At 36.1% G+C, this 23,950-nt stretch overlaps 1 protein-coding gene across 1 annotated transcript in view; it reads right to left on the reverse strand.

Moving 5' to 3' along the window:
* The window catches only part of LOC140138313 (uncharacterized), a 92,042-nt gene that overhangs the window by 33,592 nt on the left and 34,500 nt on the right, over nt 1-23,950 (reverse strand). Inside the window, 10 exon segments of the mRNA XM_072160223.1 lie at nt 1,353-1,575; nt 2,705-3,683; nt 5,516-5,751; nt 13,057-13,229; nt 14,058-14,364; nt 14,796-15,055; nt 15,474-15,592; nt 17,625-17,776; nt 20,013-20,236; nt 21,111-23,540. Of these exon segments, the coding sequence (XP_072016324.1) occupies nt 1,353-1,575; nt 2,705-3,683; nt 5,516-5,751; nt 13,057-13,229; nt 14,058-14,364; nt 14,796-15,055; nt 15,474-15,592; nt 17,625-17,776; nt 20,013-20,236; nt 21,111-23,540 (5,103 nt within the window).

The following is a 23,950-nucleotide window of genomic DNA, read 5'->3' on the forward strand; positions in this document are numbered from 1 at the left end:
TTTCAATTAGCAAGATACATGCATCATCTTACCTGAACAAGTGACATTACAGAAATCCATTGGTATACGCCTTCCATCCATTATAGTCTCTGTAACATTACGCCATCTCTCCTCTATTGGTTTCAATTAGCAAGATACATGCATCATCTTACCTGAACAAGTGACATTACAGAAATCCATTGGTATACGCCTTCCATCCATAATCGCCTCTGTAACATTACGCCATCTCTCCTCTATTGGTTTCAATTAGCAAGATACATGCATCATCTTACCTGAACAAGTGACATTACAGAAATCCATTGGTATACGCCTTCCATCCATAATCGTCTCTGTAACATTACGCCATCTCTCCTCTATTGGTTTCAATTAGCAAGATACATGCATCATCTTACCTGAACAAGTGACATTACAGAAATCCATTGGTATACGCCTTCCATCCATTATAGTCTCTGTAACATTACGCCATCTCTCCTCTATTGGTTTCAATTAGCAAGATACATGCATCATCTTACCTGAACAAGTGACATTACAGAAATCCATTGGTATACGCCTTCCATCCATTATAGTCTCTGTAACATTACGCCATCTCTCATCTATTGGTTTCAATTAGCAAGATACATGTATCATCTTACCTGAACAAGTGACATTACAGAAATCCATTGGTATACGCCTTCCATCCATTATAGTCTCTGTAACATTACGCCATCTCTCCTCTATTGGTTTCAATTAGCAAGATACATGCATCATCTTACCTGAACAAGTGACATTACAGAAATCCATTGGTATACGCCTTCCATCCATTATAGTCTCTGTAACATTATGCCATCTCTCCTCTATTGGTTTCAATTAGCAAGATACATGCATCATCTTACCTGAACAAGTGACATTACAGAAATCCATTGGTATACGCCTTCCATCCATTATAGTCTCTGTAACATTACGCCATCTCTCCTCTATTGGTTTCAATTAGCAAGATACATGCATCATCTTACCTGAACAAGTGACATTACAGAAATCCATTGGTATACGCCTTCCATCCATTATAGTCTCTGTAACATTACACCATCTCTCCTCTATTGGTTTCAATTAGCAAGATACATGCATCATCTTACCTGAACAAGTGACATTACAGAAATCCATTGGTATACGCCTTCCATCCATTATAGTCTCTGTAACATTACGCCATCTCTCCTCTATTGGTTTCAATTAGCAAGATACATGCATCATCTTACCTGAACAAGTGACATTACAGAAATCCATTGGTATACGCCTTCCATCCATTATAGTCTCTGTAACATTACGCCATCTCTCCTCTATTGGTTTCAATTAGCAAGATACATGCATCATCTTACCTGAACAAGTGACATTACAGAAATCCATTGGTATACGCCTTCCATCCATAATCGTCTCTGTAACATTACGCCATCTCTCATCTATTCTACTACAGTTATCAAAATAAAACTCTGGAACCACTTTAGGTTCTGTCCATGTACACGTATTATTGTACCGGTTCACACTGATTTGGTCATGGTGTACAACTGTACAGTTGGATTCAGTACAATTTGATGAACAGTTCTGAAATCAAAATAAGATAAATATTTCTTTATAGGTCAAAGTTTATGATAAATGGTAAGATTTAGTGAACAAATTCCATTTCCAAATCTCTACTAATCATTAGAAACATAAATCTTGTTGAATGTTTATACATACATGTACATTTATTATATATTTTGTGATCAAGCAAAAAAGTTTTTGGGTTTGAAATATTATAACATGTATAAAGAAGCCACAAAGAATGTCTTAGGTTTCATTGCTATACTTGATGGTCCTTGACCTGATCAATAGCCTTATCCCCCATTTTTCTTCACCAAAACTAAGATTTTGGTATCAGAATAAAGCTCATATTTTTCTCATTACTCTAGTGAACAGTGAAATTTAATGCCTGAGATATTTTTTGTTTATATGGCATGAACAAAAACATAGTGATTTGTGGTAAACTAACCACATCAGAATTGTAGGGGAGACCAAGGAGTATTTGCCCTTATTTCGGACTAGCCTAGCGATGTCAATTTTAAGGTAAGAAGGGGCCTGATTGGCCCATGATACAACCCAGGACTGTAAACCTTACATTAACAATAGAGTAAAACAAGCAAACACATTTGCAAAGTGTGGCAGGTTCACCCATATTGTGGGGTAAGTTTGCAATATCATAACATATTCAATGCAAATGTTTAGTAAAGGGTATGTTGGACAGTCATTCTCTTCTGGGGAGTCCCGCAGGGGGGTTACAAAATTTATTGGAAGGGTATAATATAAGCTATCGTAGGAATCCAAAGTGAGCAAAAACATGACTTATTTACAACTTCAGGGGGATTACGGTTTAGGACATAAACAGTGGTATGAGTAATACTAATATCGCTTAACTTTAAAAAACATGCTTGACAGTAGTTTTATCTTCTTAAAGGTATTCTTATCTATATTAGCTAATATTTTGCATTCTCTCGGTCGGGCTGATGTCACACAGTGGAAAAAGCCTGGTAAAACCAGTGTGCAGTTTCCCTTCCTTGAGCTGGCTGCTATGCACGCACTTGTGCAAAGGGACAATGTTCCAGGATGTCCGACCGAGAGAATATTCAAAAGAGAAATCACAAGCACATCAAGTCTACACTAAAATCTACACCTTACTACAAATCATTGTAAGTACCTGCACTGCAAATTCAGAACAAATTTCCACATCTTCCGTACAGTTCATAAACTTGTCGTATAAACAGACCGAGCAGTTCTCCATCTGGACGGTCACACACTCTTCCACAGTCACATTGTATTGAATCATCTCTTCCACATTGCACTCTGTATAGGCATTCGTATTAGCACAGTACACCTCTGCTTCATACTGGCAATTTGCTCTACCCAGTTCAAAGCATTTGTCATATTCATTGTCTTTGCATGTTTGATATCCCGGTGCCCACACATCACACTGCAGACCTGAATTATCATCACAAACAGTTGACATTGGTCCAATACATGGCACAAATTGCTCATAGATGCACCAATTCTTAGCTTCAGTACAAAAATAAATATACCTGTCTTTTGCTATTTTCAAGCAGTTGTCATATTCTGGACCGTTGGTGCAGATGCTAGTAGCCAAAGATTGGCAAAGGAGGTTTTGAGGTTTGAGACATTCAATCAGTGTATCATTGCAGCAATTATCAACAATATCATCTATGTAGCTGGAGTTACTGAAGCTGTTATTACCAGTTGTATTGTTACTATAGATGTTAATACCAGTTGTATTGTTACTATAGGTGTTATTATTAGTCGCATTGTAATCCTGTATCTCAATACTGCAGTTACACTTTAACGAAGCCAACTTGGTGCAGCTCATTCGTCGCTCAAAATCAGACATGCACCTGCTATGGACAACACTTTCACAATCCTTGACACAACCAGCAAGCCAGGTGTGATCTCGACATGGTCCTGTGTGTGTCTCATTAATTGAAATGAATCCTATTAAGGTTTTATTACATGGGTAATAGACCGTTACGTAGTATGGCGATAAGTAGGTGATGTTCAATGGGTAGTAGAGCAAGTATCCATTGTCGTAGTAAGAATTGAGACCAGTATGGTTGGTGCAGTAACAGTCTGTGCCATTCTTGGTACCTGAGATGTAGTAATCAGCATTCCTGTAATTAATGAAAGAGATATTAAGGTTGTTCTTAAACCTGGAATTATGTGAACTTTCGGGCTTCATAACTGTTGGTCTAAAGTTGATAAAAGTATACATATTCAGAATGGCAAAGACTTGATAAATTCAGCTGTGAGGTCAAATTTGGGCCAAAATGCTCATTTTTGGCCCAAAATCCCCAATAAACGTGTGGGTTTTTTTGCCCACTTCTTTTTTGTTAAATGTAAGAAAAAAATTCTTGGGCCAAATCTTTTTTGTATGGTGTAATACTTTGGATTGGTTAACTGCTCCTTCTTTCCTAATGAAAGAGTAAATTGTCAGTGGTAGACTGAGAAAAACAATGTTTTATTCCTACACCCCTACACCAGATAAGACCTAGGACAAGGGAGTTCTGGCATTATCAAAACCATACAGCCTGATAGATTCTTTCATGGAGCACAAGCAGAGAAAATATCTTACCCAGGGTTGCCATAAAATTTCAGAGATCGAATCACAGGTCTAATAATTGGAAAGTTGCCCAATTTTTCTCTTAACATTGGTTTCTATGGGGCAGGAAGCTATCGGAAGTCGCGGGGGCCAATGTTGAAAAGTCGCCAAATTTTATTCTTAACCATTGGTTTCTATGGGACAGGAAATTGTCAAAAGTCGCAAGGAAAATGGTCAAAAGTTGCCCAATTGGGCTACCAAATCGCGGGTTTGGCAACCCTAATCTTACCCTTCTCAGAATCCTTTGTAACATGATACATCATTTCATCATACGACTCTCTCATTAGTTTATACAGGCTCCCATTGTTTTCATTTTGAGAACAGACTGGTTAAACATGAGTTGATAGTCAAGAAATAAACATATTTTGAAAGACCTGGATGTGCTCTGTTCATTGAGGTACATTTTGTCACTAAATAGCAAATCAGTACAGGAAATTAAAATGGGAGAAATGCATTATGGGCAGTGTAAGAGGTCTACTCTGAGGCACAAGCAGCAAGTACAGAAATGCACTATGCTGTCCAGAAATAGCACCTACGCATACAAGTAACTGTGTTAGCAATGCAGTTGCATTTTTGGTTTTTTTTAATTATTATGATTATGAATATCCATGGCATAAAAGTTGATCAGTGTCTAATCCAGCTATACACAGATGAAATCATTGTCATGATTGACAATACGGTTGCTATTGCCACTCTTCTGGCCTCACCTGTGCAACTAAACTGCTGGTGGTGCATTGTATTGTGAAATCTGACAAGGGGCTATTCTACTTAAAATCCATACACCCCCTATGGAAGACATGACCTTAATTTCCCACACAGGGGTTGTAGATTTCAAATGGTGTCACCCATTCAAGTAAACCCATTTGAAATTCACACTCCATGTGTAGGAGATGAGATTAAGGTCATGTTTTATGGATTTGCACTGGAAAAGCCCAAGGGTTAGGAACTTGGCTTTAGTGCATGAGGTCCCGGGTTCAATTCCCGGCGGTGGAAATTTGCTGGGATATTAATTTGGGGGGAAAATGTCTGAAATTAATTGGCAACATCTGTACATTAAATTTGCACTTCCGCTCTCCCCACGGTTCATTTAGAATTGGGTAAATGAACCATGAAAGTACTCCGTCTTTCGGGGGGAATGTTAATAAGTTGTCGGTCCCGTGTACAGACAGTCATACCTGTACAGGTATCTCGCAGCCAGTTTAAAAAAAGAATAGGGTGTTAACGACTGACTGTTCCCTACCCGTCCTGGTGTTCAAAATCCAGGGTTGTCAAAACCAGAACAAATCAAATAAAAAAAAAAGTCGATCAAAATATTTAGATTTTTTAAAGTGTATCATCACTCACAGGCACAAATCATGACATAATTGTCTGGTCATCGCTTTACTGTAGTTGTAATTCGTAGGATGATCCTCTGTTACCATGGCAACATCGAAGAAGCTTTGGTTGTCATGGAAACACCCATGAAATAGGTGGCGCTCATAGAGTGATGTGTTAACAGTGGTGCACTCTGGGATTGCGGGGTATGGTTGCTGCTCCCCATGCATGGTTTTGAACTTTTGCTGTATGGTGGAATCCATAGACTGCAAAAATTGATAATGATTATAAACTGAGCTCAAAAAGAAACTTATAATTTTTTATAACTTGTGAATCACAAAGTCATATCTTAAAATACTGTCAATCAAAATGAACCAAAATTACACACAGGATTACCTTAATACTCTACTCAAAACACATGTCAGTAACCAAGCAGTTGTCCAACTGACACAACAGCAAAATGCACTGTCATGGGACAGCTTCCTGGACTTTCTTCACTTTCACAGCCCAACATTTGGCACCCAGGACAAAAAATCTGTGAGAATGCACACAAGATCCTTGCACAGATGATAAAACGGTGCTGCTTTCTTCTTTTCATACACTTTTTTCATGAAACAGGGCTGGGCTGTGAATGTGGTCCAGGAAGCTGTCCCGTGTCAGTGCATTTTGCTGTTGTGTCAGTTGGATAACTGCTTGGTTACTGACATGTGTTAAGAGTAGAGTATTGAAGTAAATCTGTGTGTAATTTTGGTTCAATTTGATGGACAGGATTTCAAGATATGACCTTGTGAAAAATTATAAGTTTCTTTTTGAGCTCAGTTTATGATAATTATGATATGATATATGATATGATATGATATGATATGGTGGTTAACTATTAGCTACAGTTTCAAGAACAAGTTGAGATAAGCTTGTTTTCGATTTCAAGTTTTGACAATTTGGGACAAGTTTGTTTTCGATTTCAAGTTTTGACAATTTGGGACAAGTTTGAAAATTTGTCAATCTACTGTCATCAGACACCTTGCACTAATGGAAACAGTATATTACTATTCATCTCTGGATAGGCCTATGACTTACCCTCTGTTCATCTGTCCCATTAGGTTTACTGTACACATCAAGTATCTCTGCATAGAAGTACTTGTTGTCTTGCCAATCTACTGTTATTGAGTCACTAGTGACCTTGCACTAATGGAAACAGTATATTATTATCCATCTCTGGATAGGCCTATGACTTACCCTCTGTTCATCTGTCCCATTAGGTTTACTGTACACATCAAGTATCTCTGCATAGAAGTACTTGTTGTCTTGCCAATCTACTGTTATTGAGTCACTAGATACCTTGCACTAATGGAAACAGTATATTACTCTCTGGATAGGCCTATGACTTACCCTCTGTTCATCTGTCCCATTAGGTTTACTGTACACATCAAGTATCTCTGCATAGAAGTACTTGTTGTCTTGCCAATCTACTGTTATTAGTACAGGAGCAGCAACCTAAAAAAAATGACTTCGTTCATCCCCCACTACATACAAGGTTTGACACCATAGGTAGTTAGTATGGACCCTCTAGATCACTGCTAGGTAGGTAGTGGAATCAAATTGTGGTATCACTTTTTTTTTACAGGTCATTTTATGTGTGGACGTATAATCGCATAAAATCACCAAAAATAGGACAAAATTAAGGGGTAGGGGAGATATAAATTCTCATAACTCAACTTTTACTCATAATAATGAATTTATTTTGGTATGAATATGTAGCTAATTGATTGTTCGAACTGCCTAGTATTATTTGAAAGCAAACCTAGGTTTCATTTGATCATGATTGGAAGTGGCCAGTCCATACACTAGTGAAAAATCAGATTTTTCACAACAATGCGCAGGGTGGGTGTTTTTGTGACATTGGCTTCAAATTTTACTATTGTGCCAATTTCTATTTTCAAAATTAATTAAGTTTCCTTTTTTTAATTTTGTTTTTAATATCAAGCATATCTAGGCAAACTTTGATGTTCTGGTTCAAATATTTATGTATGTGCATGTTTGCTTGCATGTTGGTTTGTGTTGTGTGGGTTTGGGGTAGGTGTGTGTGGGTATGTGGGGGTGGGTGCGGGGTGTGTATAGGGTTCAGGGTTGGGGTGTTTTACATGTTTTAATAGGTCACTCGGCTGAACTATATAAGTTCCCCTAACACAATTTGTTTGTTAAGTTGCCATTCATGTAATATTTTGAATATTTATATGTGTGGGGTGAGATCAACCGCTGTTTGTCAGGAAAATAGACTGAAAATGTAAAAAAATGGTTACTTTTCCACATGTAGCAGCGTGTGTAACAATATTAAGGGGTAGGGGAAATATAAACCATCATAACTCAACTTCAACTCATGATAATGAATTCATTTTGGAATTAATATGTAGCTAATTGATTGTTCAAACGTGTTAGTATTATTTTAAAGCAAAGCAAACATTAATTGTCAGGTAGATAGCCATAAAATGTGAAAAAAGGTTACTTTTCTATGTATAACCATGTCAAATATGGCATTATTAAGGGTAGGGGAAATAAAAACCACCATAACTCAACCTTTACTCATAATAGTGAATTCATTTTGGTAGAAACATGTAGCTAATTGATTGTTCTAACTTTCCAGTATTATTTTTAACAGAAAAACCATAAGATAGACATAAAATATGATAAAAATGTTAATTTTCCAATGTGTAACAGCGTAAAAATGTGACAATATTAAAGGTTAGGGGACGTACAAACCAACGTAACTCGACATTTATTCATTATAATTCATTCATTTGGCATTAATATATAGCTATTTGGTTGTTGTAATCTTTTAAAGCAAAATAACCATTAATTGTTAGCTGGAAAGACATAAAATGTTTAAAAAATGTCAATTTTTCATGTGTAGTACCGTAAAATATGACAATATTAAGGTGTATGGGACATTCAAATCACCAAAACTCAAGTTTTACTGATGAAAATGAATTCATTTTGGTAACAATATGTAGTTAATTGTTAGTTCTAACTTTCTAGTATTATTTAAAAGCAATTAAACCATTAGTTGTGAGGTAGATAGACATAAAATGTACGAACATGTTAATATTCAATGTCTAACAGCGTAAAATATGACAATATTAAGGGTAAGGGGACATACAAATCACCAAAACACAGGTTTCACTGACGAAAATGAATTCCATTTTGGTATCAATATGTAGCTATTTGATTGTTCTCATTTTCTGGCATTATTTTAAAAACAATTAAACCATTAGTTATCAGGTAGTTAAACATACAATATGAGAAAAATGTTAATATTCCATGTCTAACAGCGTAAAATATGACAATATTAAGCGATAGGGGACATACAAATCACCAAAACTCAAGTTTTACTGATGAAAATGAATTCATTTTGGTATCAATATGTACTAGCTATTTGATAGTTCTAACCTTCTAGTATTATTTTAAAAGCAATTAAGCCATTAGTTGTCCGGTAGATAGACATAAAATGCATGAAAATGTTAATATTCAATGTCTAACAGCGTAAAATATGACAATTATTAAGGGTAGGGACATACAAATCACCAAAACTCAAGTTTTACTGATGAAAATGAATTAATTTTGGTATCAATATGTAGCTATTTGATAGTTCTAACTTTCTAGTATTATTTTAAAAGCAACTTAAAATTCATTAGTTGTCCGGTAGATAGACATAAAATGTATGAAAATGTTAATATTCAATGTCTAACAGCGTAAAATATGACAATATTAAGGGTAAGGGGACATACAAATCACCCAAACTCAAGTTTTACTGATGAAAATGAATTCATTTTGGTATCAATATGTAGCTATTTGATAGTTCTAACCTTCTAGTATTATTTTAAAAGCAATTAAGCCATTAGTTGTCCGGTAGATAGACATAAAATGTATGAAAATGTTAATATTCAATGTCTAACAGCGTAAAATATGACAATATTAAGGGTAAGGGACATACAAATCACCCAAACTCAAGTTTTACTGATGAAAATGAATTCATTTTGGTATCAATATGTAGCTATTTGATAGTTCTAACCTTCTAGTATTATTTTAAAAGCAATTAAGCCATTAGTTGTCCGGTAGATAGACATAAAATGTATGAAAATGTTAATATTCAATGTCTAACAGCGTAAAATATGACAATATTAAGGGGTAAGGGACATACAAATCACCCAAACTCAAGTTTTACTGATGAAAATGAATTCATGTTGGTATCAATATGTAGCTATTTGATAGTTCTAACCTTCTAGTATTATTTTAAAAGCAATTAAGCCATTAGTTGTCCGGTAGATAGACATAAAATGTATGAAAATGTTAATATTCAATGTCTAATCAGCGTAAAATATGACAATATTAAGGGGTAAGGGGACATACAAATCACCCAAACTCAAGTTTTACTGATGAAAATGAATTCATTTTGGTATCAATATGTAGCTATTTGATAGTTCTAACCTTCTAGTATTATTTTAAAAGCAATTAAGCCATTAGTTGTCCGGTCGATAGACATAAAATGTATGAAAATGTTAATATTCAATGTCTAACAGCGTAAAATATGACAATATTAAGGGTAAGGGGACATACAAATCACCCAAACTCAAGTTTTACTGATGAAAATGAATTCATGTTGGTATCAATATGTAGCTATTTGATAGTTCTAACCTTCTAGTATTATTTTAAAAGCAATTAAGCCATTAGTTGTCCGGTAGATAGACATAAAATGTATGAAAATGTTAATATTCAATGTCTAACAGCGTAAAATATGACAATATTAAGGGTCTGAAATTTTTGACCCTCCTTAGGGGGGGCCTGAAAAAAATGATCAAAATTTTCCTGGAAAAATTGGGTTTATATGATTTTCTATGGGGTTGACCCATAATTTTCATGTCAAAAGGGGGCCCTACAATTTTGAGGTCTGTAAAGGGGGGCTCGAAAGAATATTTTATGATGAAATTTTTTTGCATCAGGCCCTCCCCTTACAAGTGTTTGTGAACGGTCTATTACGCTGCTAGATATAGAAAATGACTTCTTCTGACAGTTTCTGTGTATCTACCTGACAACTAATGATCGCTTTGTTTATAGAAAGTTCGAACAGCCAATCAGATACATTTTGATACCAAGATGAATTCATTTTCATGAGTAAAAGTTGAGTTATGGCAGTTATATACTTCCCTACCCCTTAATATTGTCATTTTACGCTGTTAGACATAGAAAATTACCTTTTCCTCACAGTTTCTGTATATACTGCCTGACAAATAATGGTCGCTTTGCTTTAAAATAATACTAGAAAGCTAGACCAATCACTTGGATATATTTTGATACCAAGATGAATTCATTTTCATGAGTAAAAGTTGAGTTATGGCAGTTTACATTTCCCCTACCCCATAATATTGTCATATTTACGCTGTTAGACATATAATATTAACCCTTTCCTCACAGTTACTGTGTATCTACCTGACAACTAATGATCGCTTTGCTTTGAAATAATACTAGAAAGTTAGAACAATCACTTAAATACATTTTGATACCAAGATGAATTCATTTTCATCAGTAAAAGTTGAGTTGTGGCAGTTTATATTTCCCCTACCCCTTAATATTGTCATATTTATTTATGCTGTTAGACATAGAACAGTTACCTTTTCCTCACAAATACTGTGTATCTACCTGACAAATAATGGTCGCTTTGCTTTAAAATAATACTAGAAAGTTAGAACAATCACTTAGATACATTTTGATACCAAGATGAATTCATTTTCATGAGTAAAAGTTGAGTTATGGCAGTTATAAATTTCCCCTACCCCTTAATATTGTCATTTTACGCTGTTAGACATAAAAAATTTACCTTTTCCTCACAGTTTCTGTATATCTGCCTGACAAATAATGGTCGCTTTGCTTTAAGATAATACTAGAAAGCTAGACCAATAACTTGGATATATTTTGATACCAAGATGAATTCATTTTCATGAGTAAAAGTTGAGTTATGACAGTTTACATTTTCCCTACCCCGTAATATTGTCATCTTCACGCTGTTAGACATAGAAAAGTTACCTTTTCCTCACAGTTTCTGTATATCTGTCTGACAACTAATGGTTGCTTTGCTTTAAAATGATACTAGAAAGTTAGAACAATCACTTAGATACATTTTGATACCAAGATGAATTCATTTTCATGGGTAAAAGTTGAGTTATGGCAGTTTGTATTTCCCCTACCCCTTAATATTGTCATATTTACGCTGTTAGACATAGAAAACGTACCCTTTTCTCACAGTTTCTGTGTATCTACCTGACAACTAATGGTCGCTTTGCTTTAAAATAATACAAAAAGTTAGAATAATCAATTAGATATACATATTAAATTGAATTGAATAGAATTAATACCAAGATGAAGTCAATATCATGAGTAAAATATTGAGTTCTGATGATTTATTTTCCCCTACCCCTTAATATTTTTCTAGGTTATGCTGATATACAAGGGAAATCAACATCAGTTTTTGTTGGGTTCTTGGTTTTTTTTAACATTTTTTGTCTTTTTCCCAGTGGAAATAAATACACATAAATATTCACATCAATGGAAACTTAACGGATTTTGTAAATGGAAGTTGGTGCAGTGAAGTGACATATTAAGACATGTACACACACATTCATCCCCTCCCCCCCCACACATACCCTATGTACACCCAGCACCCCCCCCCCCACACACACACACACCTCGTCCCACAGACACCCCAACGAACTCATACATATTATAATGATTGGAACTGTTACAATAATGTTTCCCTTGATATGCTTAACATTAAAAACAAAATTAAACATTAAAATTTAAATTAAAAAATTAAAAATGGAAACTGAATCAATTTTGAAAATATAGAGTGGTATAGTTGTGAGATTTGAGGCCAATGTCAAACTTTACACACATGGTTTAAAAAATCAGATTACCACTCATTTATGGACTATATACTTCCAAATATGCTCAAATGAAACCTGTTTTTGTTTAAAAATAATACTAGAAAGTTAGGAAAATCATTTAGCTACATATTGATACCAAAATGAATTCAAAATCACGAGTAAAAGTTGAGTTATGGGAATTTATATCTCCCCTACCCCTTAATTTTGTCCTATTTTTGGTGATTTTATGCGATTAAACGTCCATACATAAAATGACCTGTAAAAAAAAAGTGATACCACAATTTGATTCCACTACCTACCTAGCAGTGATCTAGAGGGTCCAAACTAACTACCTATGGTGTCAAACCTTGTATGTAGTGGGGGATGAACCAAGTCCTTATTTAGGCCTCCTGTGAGATCTTGCTCCTGGACTATATTGAGTCACTAGATACCTTGCACTAATGGAAACAGTATATTACTCTCTGGATAGGCCTATGACTTACCCTCTGTTCATCTGTCCCATTAGGTTTACTGTACACATCAAGTGTCTTTGCATAGAGTACTTGTTGTCTTGCCAATCTACTGTTATTGAGTCACTAGATACCTTGCACTAATGGAAACAGCATATTACTATCATCTCTGGATAGGCCTATGACTTACCCTCTGTTCATCTGTCCCATTAGGTTTACTGTACACATCAAGTATCTCTGCATAGAAGTACTTGTTGCCTTGCCAATCTACAGTTATTGAGTCACTAGACACCTTGGAGTATGGAAAGAGTATATTATTGCCCATCCTAGCTATAGACACCTTCTCAAAATGAAACCCATCTCCTGTAAGAACATGAAATAAAAATGAAAAAAAAGTGCAGTGATTTATAGTGTGTTTCGCACAGGCTCAATGCCTAGACGTTGATCCACAAGCCTCAGCACAAGGTTGTCGCTGACAACTACGGCCCCACATCATTCCATAAACCATTAAACAACAATTTAGGACTTTGCTGCTTCAAGCGCGCATACCGTAGAAATTCCACAAATAACCTTTGCAACCAGGATCAGCTCCCAATTTTCGTACGGGTTACAACGAGACAAATTAGCAGCGAGTTTCTTGTCCAGGGGAAATTCATGCAAACTCAAATTTTCCACAAGAGTGCACTAGGCACCACCAGAGTTCGAACCCGCAACCTCTTGCACCACAGTCGAACGCCTTATCGATTGAGCTATCTTGACTGCTAACTTAACATTCCCTTGTTAATAATTATCTATTCTATCAAGTCATATTTATACAAATTTGAGATTTTTGCCTAAATCATCTCGCAATCATAAGATAAGATAGATAAGATAATTTTATTTTCCATAATTCACACAAGAAGAAACACCTGTAGAAAAAAAGTCTTCCACAGAAGGAGTATGTTAATCAAATGGAATTGGCTCTGGTTAATTATTTTGAAACCCATCTACTTCTTATGTACATGGCTTCACCTTCCACAACTGGAATAATTCAAATAGTAGTTCCACAACTGGAGTAATTCAATTTTGAAGTTACCCAATTATCTATTCTCTTTGAAACCCATACTCCCTCTGTGGATGATTTTAGCCAAATTTTCCACAGGGGAGTTTGAATTTCAAATGGAATAGCCACTGTAGTAAATGTACACATACCTTCTGGAAGAGCAACTAATATTGTAACATCGCACTTAATCTTTGGAACCACTACCTCCACCACAAACTTCACTTTCTTCTCTTCCCTTAAATTCACAGTAATCACATGGCTCTCATCCGATGAAGAATACACATCAAAGTCTATAGCAGAGGAACCCCCTGTGGGAGGAACCATGAAAAATCGAGCACTTGGTGCAGGAGCGGTGAAGCTGAAAGTGATGTTGGCGTTAAAGACGTAGAAACGAGAGTCGGTATTATATTGCGTTGGTGTGTCGTAGGGTTTGGCAGAGTAGTACCACATAGATGCCTGCAACAGTTACAGATATACAGCAAGTTTTCATTTAAATTAAAGCCTTAATAATGATTTGGGTCAAATTTGAATTTGGTTATTCTTTGCCAAATATAATAAAATATCGCTAGCAACAATTGTCAGAAAAATTTTCTGGTCATTTTAAGCCAAACTAATCAGGTAAAATGAAAGAAAAACTCACTATCTTTGCCGCTTAACTGTGGTGTTCTATGAGGGATTTAAAGTCGTCATTAATTATGACTTTAATTCAAACTTGCTTTGTTGTCCTAAAAACACAATGAATTTGGCTGAATCCAATTAGGTGCAAGCGGGGACATGTGTAAACATTACACATGGCATCAGTCAGATACCTTTTCAGATTTTATTTTTAAGATAAGCATTATTTTGATGAAACTATTAAAAGGCTTGAAAATAAGAGTACTACTGACCATGGCACCCCATGTTTGACCTGGATAAATCTCAATCTCCGGATGAATTCGATGAGGAATCACAAACCTCTCACACATGTCCTCGTGATTAAAACGCTTGATATAGATCTCAAATGTATGGTTGTCTAATTGTGTCAGGTGTGGCACTTTATGATAAGATATGTAAGATTTATCTTTTTCATGACTGAAGAAATGTTTCTCTGGGACAAGGTCTGCTTGTAGATCAGATGTAACATGGATGAAGACATCAAATGCATTGCCTGAAACAAAGGAAAAGAGGACAAAATGTAAACAAACATGTACCTAAGATGACCTATTGCAAAACATTTTGCAAATGAGGACTTTCATCTCTTACAGTTTTGACTTGAGCCCCACAAATACTTGTAAGTTTGAAGTAACACAATTTATCAAATTATTATGCAAAGCAAATTACATTGAATTTGTTTGTGCTTTACACTTTAAGTGCAAAGTGAGAGCTGAAAAGATTTTCTCAACAATCCTGCATCAACGTCTGTCCTCATCCGTGCTACAGTTACACAAAATATGACAGTGATATAGGTACGTATTCACAAAACAAGTCAGACCAGGTTTGGCTAGGTTGCAGGTTTGATACAGTGCATTACACCAAAACTTTGTCAGACCAATCGAAGACTAATGAGCTGCAACCTTTTGTCTTACCAGTATAGTCTGCATCATGTGTGACAGTTAATCCAAAGTTGATGATATCATCTGCTGTACGTCCTACTGCAGTACAGGTATCCAGCTCATTGGTACTAAATCCTGAATAACAGTGACATCTGTACAATAGAAATGGAGGAAGCAAGAAAGGTAGCACATAAAAAAGAGAAAAGAGGAAGACAAAAGAAAGTGAGAAAATAAATAAATAAATAAATAAATAAATAAATAAATAAATAAATAAATAAAAAAAGAAATAAATAAATAAATAAAAAAAAAAAAAAAAAGAATGATAACGAATAAAAGAATAAGAAGCTTTAATTTATTCTTGTTATAAACTTTTTTGTAAATTGGAGAAGAAAAGATATAAACTGAAACTAAAGTTAAACAGAAATAGTTGAGAACAAAAAAGCTGAAAACAATGTGAAATTGGCAAAAAAGACCCAAAATTGGGCTGAAAATTAAAAAAAAATGCGTAAATTTGAATAGTCAAAAAAGCGGAATTCAGTTGATTAGCTGAAAAATCTCATCCCTGCAAAGACTTGTTCATTAAAGCATATTGTTTTCACATAAAGATTGTCCTTTGAAATATAACTAGCAGGTCCCCACACTTTGCATAAGTCCACACTAGCTGAGGAAATGGGAGCTGTGAGTCATTCCACTGACGAAGGCTGTAGTAACAACAGCTGAAAATTACGGAGGTAAATATTTTTGTATTGAAATCAAGAGTTTAAATCCTTCTATATAATGATATAAATCCATTGCTTTATTCAAAATCTCATATTTTTGGCCGGACATGTTTATAAAAGTATGTTACAATTGAGTAAAACTCAGAATTTTGTTGAACATTAAAGATGTTGTCCTCTGCAAATGTTCTAATATTGCTTTCATTGCATCAGTCACAAGAATAATTTCTTTAAAACAAGAAAACAAAAGTCAATATAAATAGAAAATAACAACCAACCATGACAACAAAATTTTCACTTCTCTCAATTTCCCACAAAATGCAATTCAATTTTATTTTTCAATTCAAAGCCCCATGATCAGCTAGTTTCCCCTGGAGCCATGTTTTATCACAAATACGCTGTCGAAGTGATGATATAACAGGATTAACTACCATAGTAATAGATGAATACAATTTTGGAATAGATCGACCTGCACTACAACGTTCACGCGATACCTATACATTGAACCATTGGTGTCAAAGAAATGCTGATCACTCGTACCTGTAAGATTAGTATCTTTGAAAAGAGCAGAATTGTATTCAATTTATGATTGCAGACATACACAGGTGATGTGTGCAGCCTGCTTGTAGTGCAGGACGATCTATTAAAAAATTGCATTCATCTATTGCTATGGTAGATAATCTGATTATTACGTAACTTCAACAGCGTATAGCCAAAAACCAAAGAAATAATATCAAATTAACATTTATACATAAGCAGCAGGAAAATATATGTTAATAAAATAATGTTATCCAGGCAGAGGTGAAACCATCAAAAATGGTAAACTGCTCAGCCAGTTTAAGGGAGCATATTAAAACATAAATTTTGGACTTGTACTACATGGTCCTAACTCCTCAGAAGCATGGATGCAGACTGATGGCAAAATTTAATATACTCACATACCAGTGGCAATAATGTTACACTCGGTTGGTTTCACTTAAAAGATTGCACATAAGTAATCTTTAAGTGCAGTCTTTTAAGTAAAATCAGCCAAGTGGTGTAACATTATTGGTATAAATGTGTTAATTAATTTTGCATCCATACTTCTGAAGAGTAGGCCTAACAGCTTTTACGAAACATATCTGTAAAGTCACATAGTACAAGTCCAAATTTTATGTGTTTTTTTATATAAAATAATGCATTAAATCTTAATCACTGAATGAAAGTCTTTTGAAGCAAGACTGAAAGAGGACTGTGCTGAAGATGACAAATTATTCCACATAGTATCACCTCTGTAAGAAAGACTATGCTTCTTACAGTTATTCGAAGGAAATGGAAATATTAACATTGTAGCGGTGGGATTTCTGGTCAACTGAAATGTATGTTAGAGTTTTAATAATAGAAATTAACAAAAACACAATATTCGAAATGCTTGAAAACCATAAACCAATCAAAACCGCAATTGAACTTGGATCTGTTGATAACCTACTGTTTTGTTGTACATTCCTTGATATCATCGGTATCAGTAACACATACTTTGCCTGTGTCATCACATTGGTGATCTACACAACACTCGTTATCTTGGCAGGTATATTTGGCTTCATGCTTGACTTGCTCCCTCTGCCAGATATGATCTAAAATCTGTACAAGGTAAGGGACCGTTCACAAACACTTGTTGGGGGCCTGATGCAAAATGGGGGGAGGGGAGTTTTGACCCTCCTAAGGGGGGCCCTGAAAAAATTGACCACAAATTTTCCCGAGAAAATTGAGTTTATATGCTTTTCTATGGGGTTGACCAATAATTTTCAAGTCAAAAAGGGGGGCCCTGAAATTTTTGAGATCTAAAAAGAGGGGCCCTGAAAATGTTTCACAATGAATTTTTTTGGCATCAGGCCCCCCTAACAATTGTTTGCGAACGGTCCCTAACTCAAGGATTATTTTGCTTAAGTATCAGGGTCCAATTTGGGACTATACAATAAATTGAGAACAATCCATTCCACTACTCACCTCTGGACATGAAAATACGTCTTTTCACATCCAACTTAGACACAACGTCTAATTTGGTCCTGTAGCGCTATCAGTGCCACAATAGGTACGATTGCTCTTTCTATTGCACCCTGAACTTTTGCATACAATATTTCCTCGAATAGTCGCCCCCTCAAATAAACGCCCCACCACTTTTTTTCAAACTAGATGTTTCAAAAATGCTGATATTTTCATGCTATCTTGTATAGTAAGCTTACCAAGTTGCTCACATGGTCGATAATAGCGTCAATAATCCGCAAAAATCATGGTCGGAAACCCGGAAGTGAACCAGAAATCAGTGTTTCTAGTTCATAGTTTGTCATTTCAGCGTGAGTTTTAAGCTTACCTAATGATTATAACAGGAATTATCATTCTAATAATGACCTAAAATAAACGCCCCCTGTTTGGAAAATGCAACGCCCCAGGGGGAGTTTATTTGAGGAAATACGGTATTTAAATGAAAATTATACACTATGCAAATAATTTATTACATCACCAAGGTATGATAGAAAGAGTCATCGGTACCTAACCAGGCACCGATAGTGCTATATAGGACCAAATTCAATGTGATGCCTTATCCTCAATCATATTACATGGCCAAGGCCAAAAATACTGCAGTGCGACGGGACGGAAATTTGATACACATTTTAATCCATATCATTTTAGCTGTTGATATTTCTGATCATTCAAAGAAACAAGGGTCCAATGTTCTACAGTAGACTACCATCAAAACAAACTTTGTACATAGGCTACACAATATAAATGTACCAAAAGATAACAAAAGCTGGTTGCAAGGGGTAGTTGCTATCCATATAATTTTGAAAAAAAAAAGGGGGTGGTGGAATTTTTGCTTTTTTAAATAGTATTTCAGCAGCCCAAATAGAAAGCTATAAAATGTTTTTAGGGGCTTCCTTAACGGTTCCCCTGTGGGTACTCATGCTTTGTGAAATTAGGGTAGTTGTTTTTTCAGATCAAGAAACACAATTCACTAAACACAATAAAAAGGGGTAAATTTTCATATCACTTGTTCGCCCACACTCACAGGGAAAGGTATTGGTTCAATACTACGTGAGATCCCAGAGTCATTGTAATGGGTTTTATTTTCCTCAAATGTGAATGATTTTTCCTGGGAGGGGGAAGTAGCGAAAAATTTTTGTTTCGGGCCTATTGTTTGTCATAACTCAATAACTGAAATACATATGCAATTGTAAATACAAGCAGTGGCTCCCTTGACTCGATTCCTATAAGATCAATGCATTACCGTGCAAAAATAAACTGTTTTTAAGCAAAATTATCAAAACTGGAAAAATATGGCCTGAAGCCTCCATCTTGCTTTAATCTAAATTTTCAACAAACTGTTAGGAATTGTTTTGTTATTTAAATATTTACCCCCAGGTGAAAAATATTTTCCTCCGGGTGAAAGTTATCAATCAAATTGGATATAATTCAAGTGTGTAAAAGTAAAATTTCACCTGATCATTTATCTAATCCCTGAACAATTTAGGTTTAGTCTGCCAAATTCAGAGTTTCAAAGGCCTATGCTGTCGTGCCTGCACAGGACAGTGTTTCCTGGCCAAGCAGCTGGACCAGACTGTTAACTCCCTGGACACTTCTGGTCATCTATCAGCATTTCTGATTGGTTGATAACTTGAAATGCTCATTTCAATTGCCAATTATGACTAGGCTTTAAACTATTTATGGTCAAATTTGCATTTGCAGATGATTTTATTAATACCCTCCTGGTTGGTTCAAAATTGGACACAGCATTCATTTTGGCTAATCGGCAGGTAGTTCTCATGGGGTTAACACATGAATCGAGTAATGATGATTTAGCAAATCAAGCACTTCTTACCTCCACCCTCAAACTCAACTGAGGCTCAACGACCATCAATGTAACAGTCTCATCCACCAACGTCACCAAATCCTGTGTGTAGTCACTGTAATACACTGCTGATATAGTCCATGGTACTTCAACACCTTGCTTCCAGTATGGCAAGTCCTGTACACTAAACACAAACCATTCGCTACGTAGTCCTGCTCGTCAGTCCACGTTATCCGCATCATTTACTATCACACCTGTCAAAGAAATATTAGAGGAAGTATGGGTGTTGGAATTAGGAACGAACTTTATGATTACTATTTACTTCAACAGGAGCAGGGGAAGGGGAATTGGCATGAACAACTATGTGCACTTCAATGTAAACACACAAAAATATGAAAATCAGCAAAACAATTTGCTTTACCTTTTCAGAGTTTTGAATCATGGCATCTTCATTCAGTGTAGTGTTTACAATCCTCTGATGACCACTTAAGTTGGTTTTCTTAGAAATATGTTGATTATGCTTTCATATTAATATTGATGGTAATTATTTATACTAAACTGAGATCAAAAAGAAATCTTGTCCATCCAAATGAACCAAAATTACACACAGGATTACTTCAATACTTTACTCTTAACACATGTCAGTAAACCAAGCAGTTGACCAACTGACACAACTGCAAAATGCTCTGACATGGAACATCTTCCTGGACCACATTCACAGCCCAATAATTGGCATCCAGCATAAGAAATCTGAGAGTAAGTGGAATAGTGTGGAACAAGACCTGTTTCTTGAAGAAGGTGTGTAAGAAGCAGAAAGCAGCCCCTTTCCAGACTATTCAACTTACTCTTTGAAAATTATCATCGGGCATAAGTATCTTGTATGCATTCTCACAGGTTTTTGTGCTGGGTGCCAATTATTGGGCTGTGAATGTGGTCCAGAAAGCTGTTTCACATCAGTGCATTTTGCTGTTGTGTCAGTTGGACAACTGTTTTTTACTGACATGTGTTTAGAGTAGAATATTGAAGTAATCTTGTGTGTAATTTTGGTTCATTTTAATGGACAGGATTTTATTTTAAGATATGACCTTGTTTCTTTTTGAGCAGTTTACTATTTTGATAATCACTAACCTGGATCAGTTATGAAACCATTGTCCAGAAAATCAGAGTTGTTGTATATCTGGCCTGGATAAATGGTGCCATCATAAACACCTCTTTCTGCAAACTCCACAAAGATTGAATCGGTGTCATTCCTGTGATAAATTCGGTCGGTTAGAATTATTCCTCCAGAACTGACAGTCATATTTGGGATTAAGCCTTCTAAGGCAAAATTATCTAGATGAAGAGTGATTTCAGGAATCCACAGCTTTGCTTTAATACGAACATAGTCTCCTATTGAGAATTCTTTCGGTGGAACACCTAACGTAGTGATCCAGAACATATAAGCATAAGCTGTTGTAAAGTCAAGTTCTGCTGATATGGTTGGCGCATCTATTTGCACTGTGTCAAATGCGACCATATCGTACCAACGACCTGGAAAGTCTATCTCGCAACTGTCGTACCACGCACTACCTGTTGCGACGATGAGACTGTCCGCGACAAAATCAATGTGGTTACCGACGGAAAGGAAGAAAGTCCCTGTCCATTTTACACCGGGAGGATCCACTGGCAGAATAGGTACATGGAAACGTCCGATGTCATTATTGTAAACAATATCACAAAGCCACGGCTCAGTGCATTGAGAATCTGATGATATATTGGCTACGCCGCTCGTTATTGTGAAATTGATCGCATCTAATTGAAGAGTGACATTATAAGCAGGTGCGTTGGATTCCGCTGTGTGAGTGATCTCAAAATGGAACTGCACGGGGTCAATACTATCCACAATACTTGGTTCTGGTTCACGAGTGAATGTGATCTGCAAATCTGGCTCAACCACAATGGTCGTGTGTGCCAGTTCGGTTATAAGCTGATCTACTATAGTGTAATTATAGTCCCAATTGTCTAATATAAACTGGGTCTTGTTGTCAGGAGGTACGTAACAGTCGCAATCAAAGACTTCCTGCGGCGGTATTGGCTGACAGATGCTCGGCTGGACGTGAGTGATCAACTTATTAACATCAAAGCAATTGCAGTCTAATAGATACGAGTTTAGGTCAAAGAGAACTTTCGCTGGGATGGCTGTGGTAGCAGTAGTAGTAGTAGCAGTAGTAGTAGTCAGGTTGCTTGTGAAATTAAGTGGAATAGTCAGGTTGCTTGTGAAATTAAGTGGAATAGTGGTGTTGAAAAGAAGGGTTGTAATGTTGTAAATAGTTGCGTTTGCCGTTAAATTCATCTTAGTAACATTCCCTCCAACTAAACCATCTTCAATGATTTTAAACCATGCAAGAATTTCATCAACTGAGTACTCGGTCATGCCATATTGTTTCATGCATTCACACGTGGAATCATCGACTGGTCGTCTCTCCATGTACTGAAATTTTTCACATCTCGGATTCGTGCTGCTTGCTTCACAATACTGCTCGACCTGAACATGACAAATTGTATTGCAGGAGCAATTATACTGCACAGCATCAATAACATCAGAGACATTGGAAACTGTATTCTGAGGTGGTACTGTAGTGCTGTACTGTACAGCATCACTGACATTAGACATATTATGGTTACTGGGTATGGTAGTTGGTATGGGTGCTGCTGTTGTGATCAAGCTGATTTCATTCCATACTGACACATTTTGTGTTGGTGGTACTGGGGTAGTGATCACAAAGCAAGCGCAGTTGCTAGCGCTGAACACAAAGTCTCTATATCCATTCACATCTTCATCAATTCCATTTGTACAGTTCAGAATTTCATACCACAATGGGTCATAGATGTCTTTTACTTGATCAGTCATATAGTCCGATTCACAAGAACATCGCAACGTATTATTATGATCAGTGGCATCTGTACAGGTGCATTGAGCCTCGAATGGGATCTCATGATGTGTTACGGTGTAATCTAAATTGGTACAAGTGTAGTTGTAGTAGAATGATTCCATGCATTGTTCTACGTGCAGCAGTAGAGTGTCATTGGCGTCGTCTGCTGCGGATACGTTGGATATCAGGGATGCGCAATCGCATAAATCTGATGTAAAGTTGTCCAATCTGGCAACAGGTGGAGAGTTCAAGAAATATTCGGAATTATTATAGCAGAAGTTAACGCAGTTACAAGTAAAAGAGTATTCATAGTCTTTGTCTATGTAGTTATAAAGAGACGTACAGTTGACACATTCATCATACGTTGCTACATTGTAAAGATCGATGGTTTCACAAGTGCAGTTCTTCAGATTTTCTGGTTCAAAGAATTCTACCAACGGCTTAGTGCAGGTGCAGTTTTCGATGAAAATGGAGCTAGGAGGAGTGGGTTTGGAGAGATAAGTGAATACTGATGTGCCGTTCAAATCTAGCAGACTGCCGCGACTTAATTCAGGATGATCTAGAACGACGAATGTGACTTCAACTTGCACTACGTGACCAATATCAGTGTCCTTGGCTGGGATGTACTCTGCTGTATATGACACACCTAAAAAGAATACAAACAAACCAAATAAGTTAAGGATACGATACATGATTTACCGACAAGTGACTCATTTCGGAATGCGATCTTGAATTTTGAAGAAAAAAAAGTTTCCACAGGCTTCGTCGGGACTCGAACCAGCGATTCTAAACTTCCTTCGATTACGCGTCTAGCGCTTTACCGCTCGACCACCGTGGCAGTTGAGCGGAGGAGTGTGATGATAAAAGATAAATCTCATAATGCCATCTTTAGCCTTTTGTTTACTAAAAAAGACGCGTTTTGTAAAGATAGATTAGCCGCTTTATGCATAAATAGCACGAACGCTTGGGAAAGGTTTCAAACAAATAATAAAGACACTGATGTGATGATGAAATTATGTAAGTCGGGAATTATCTGCGTCGCAATGTTTTGTTTTG

The sequence above is a fragment of the Amphiura filiformis genome, chromosome 17, assembly GCF_039555335.1.
Source record: "Amphiura filiformis chromosome 17, Afil_fr2py, whole genome shotgun sequence".
Lineage (NCBI taxonomy): Eukaryota > Metazoa > Echinodermata > Ophiuroidea > Amphilepidida > Amphiuridae > Amphiura > Amphiura filiformis.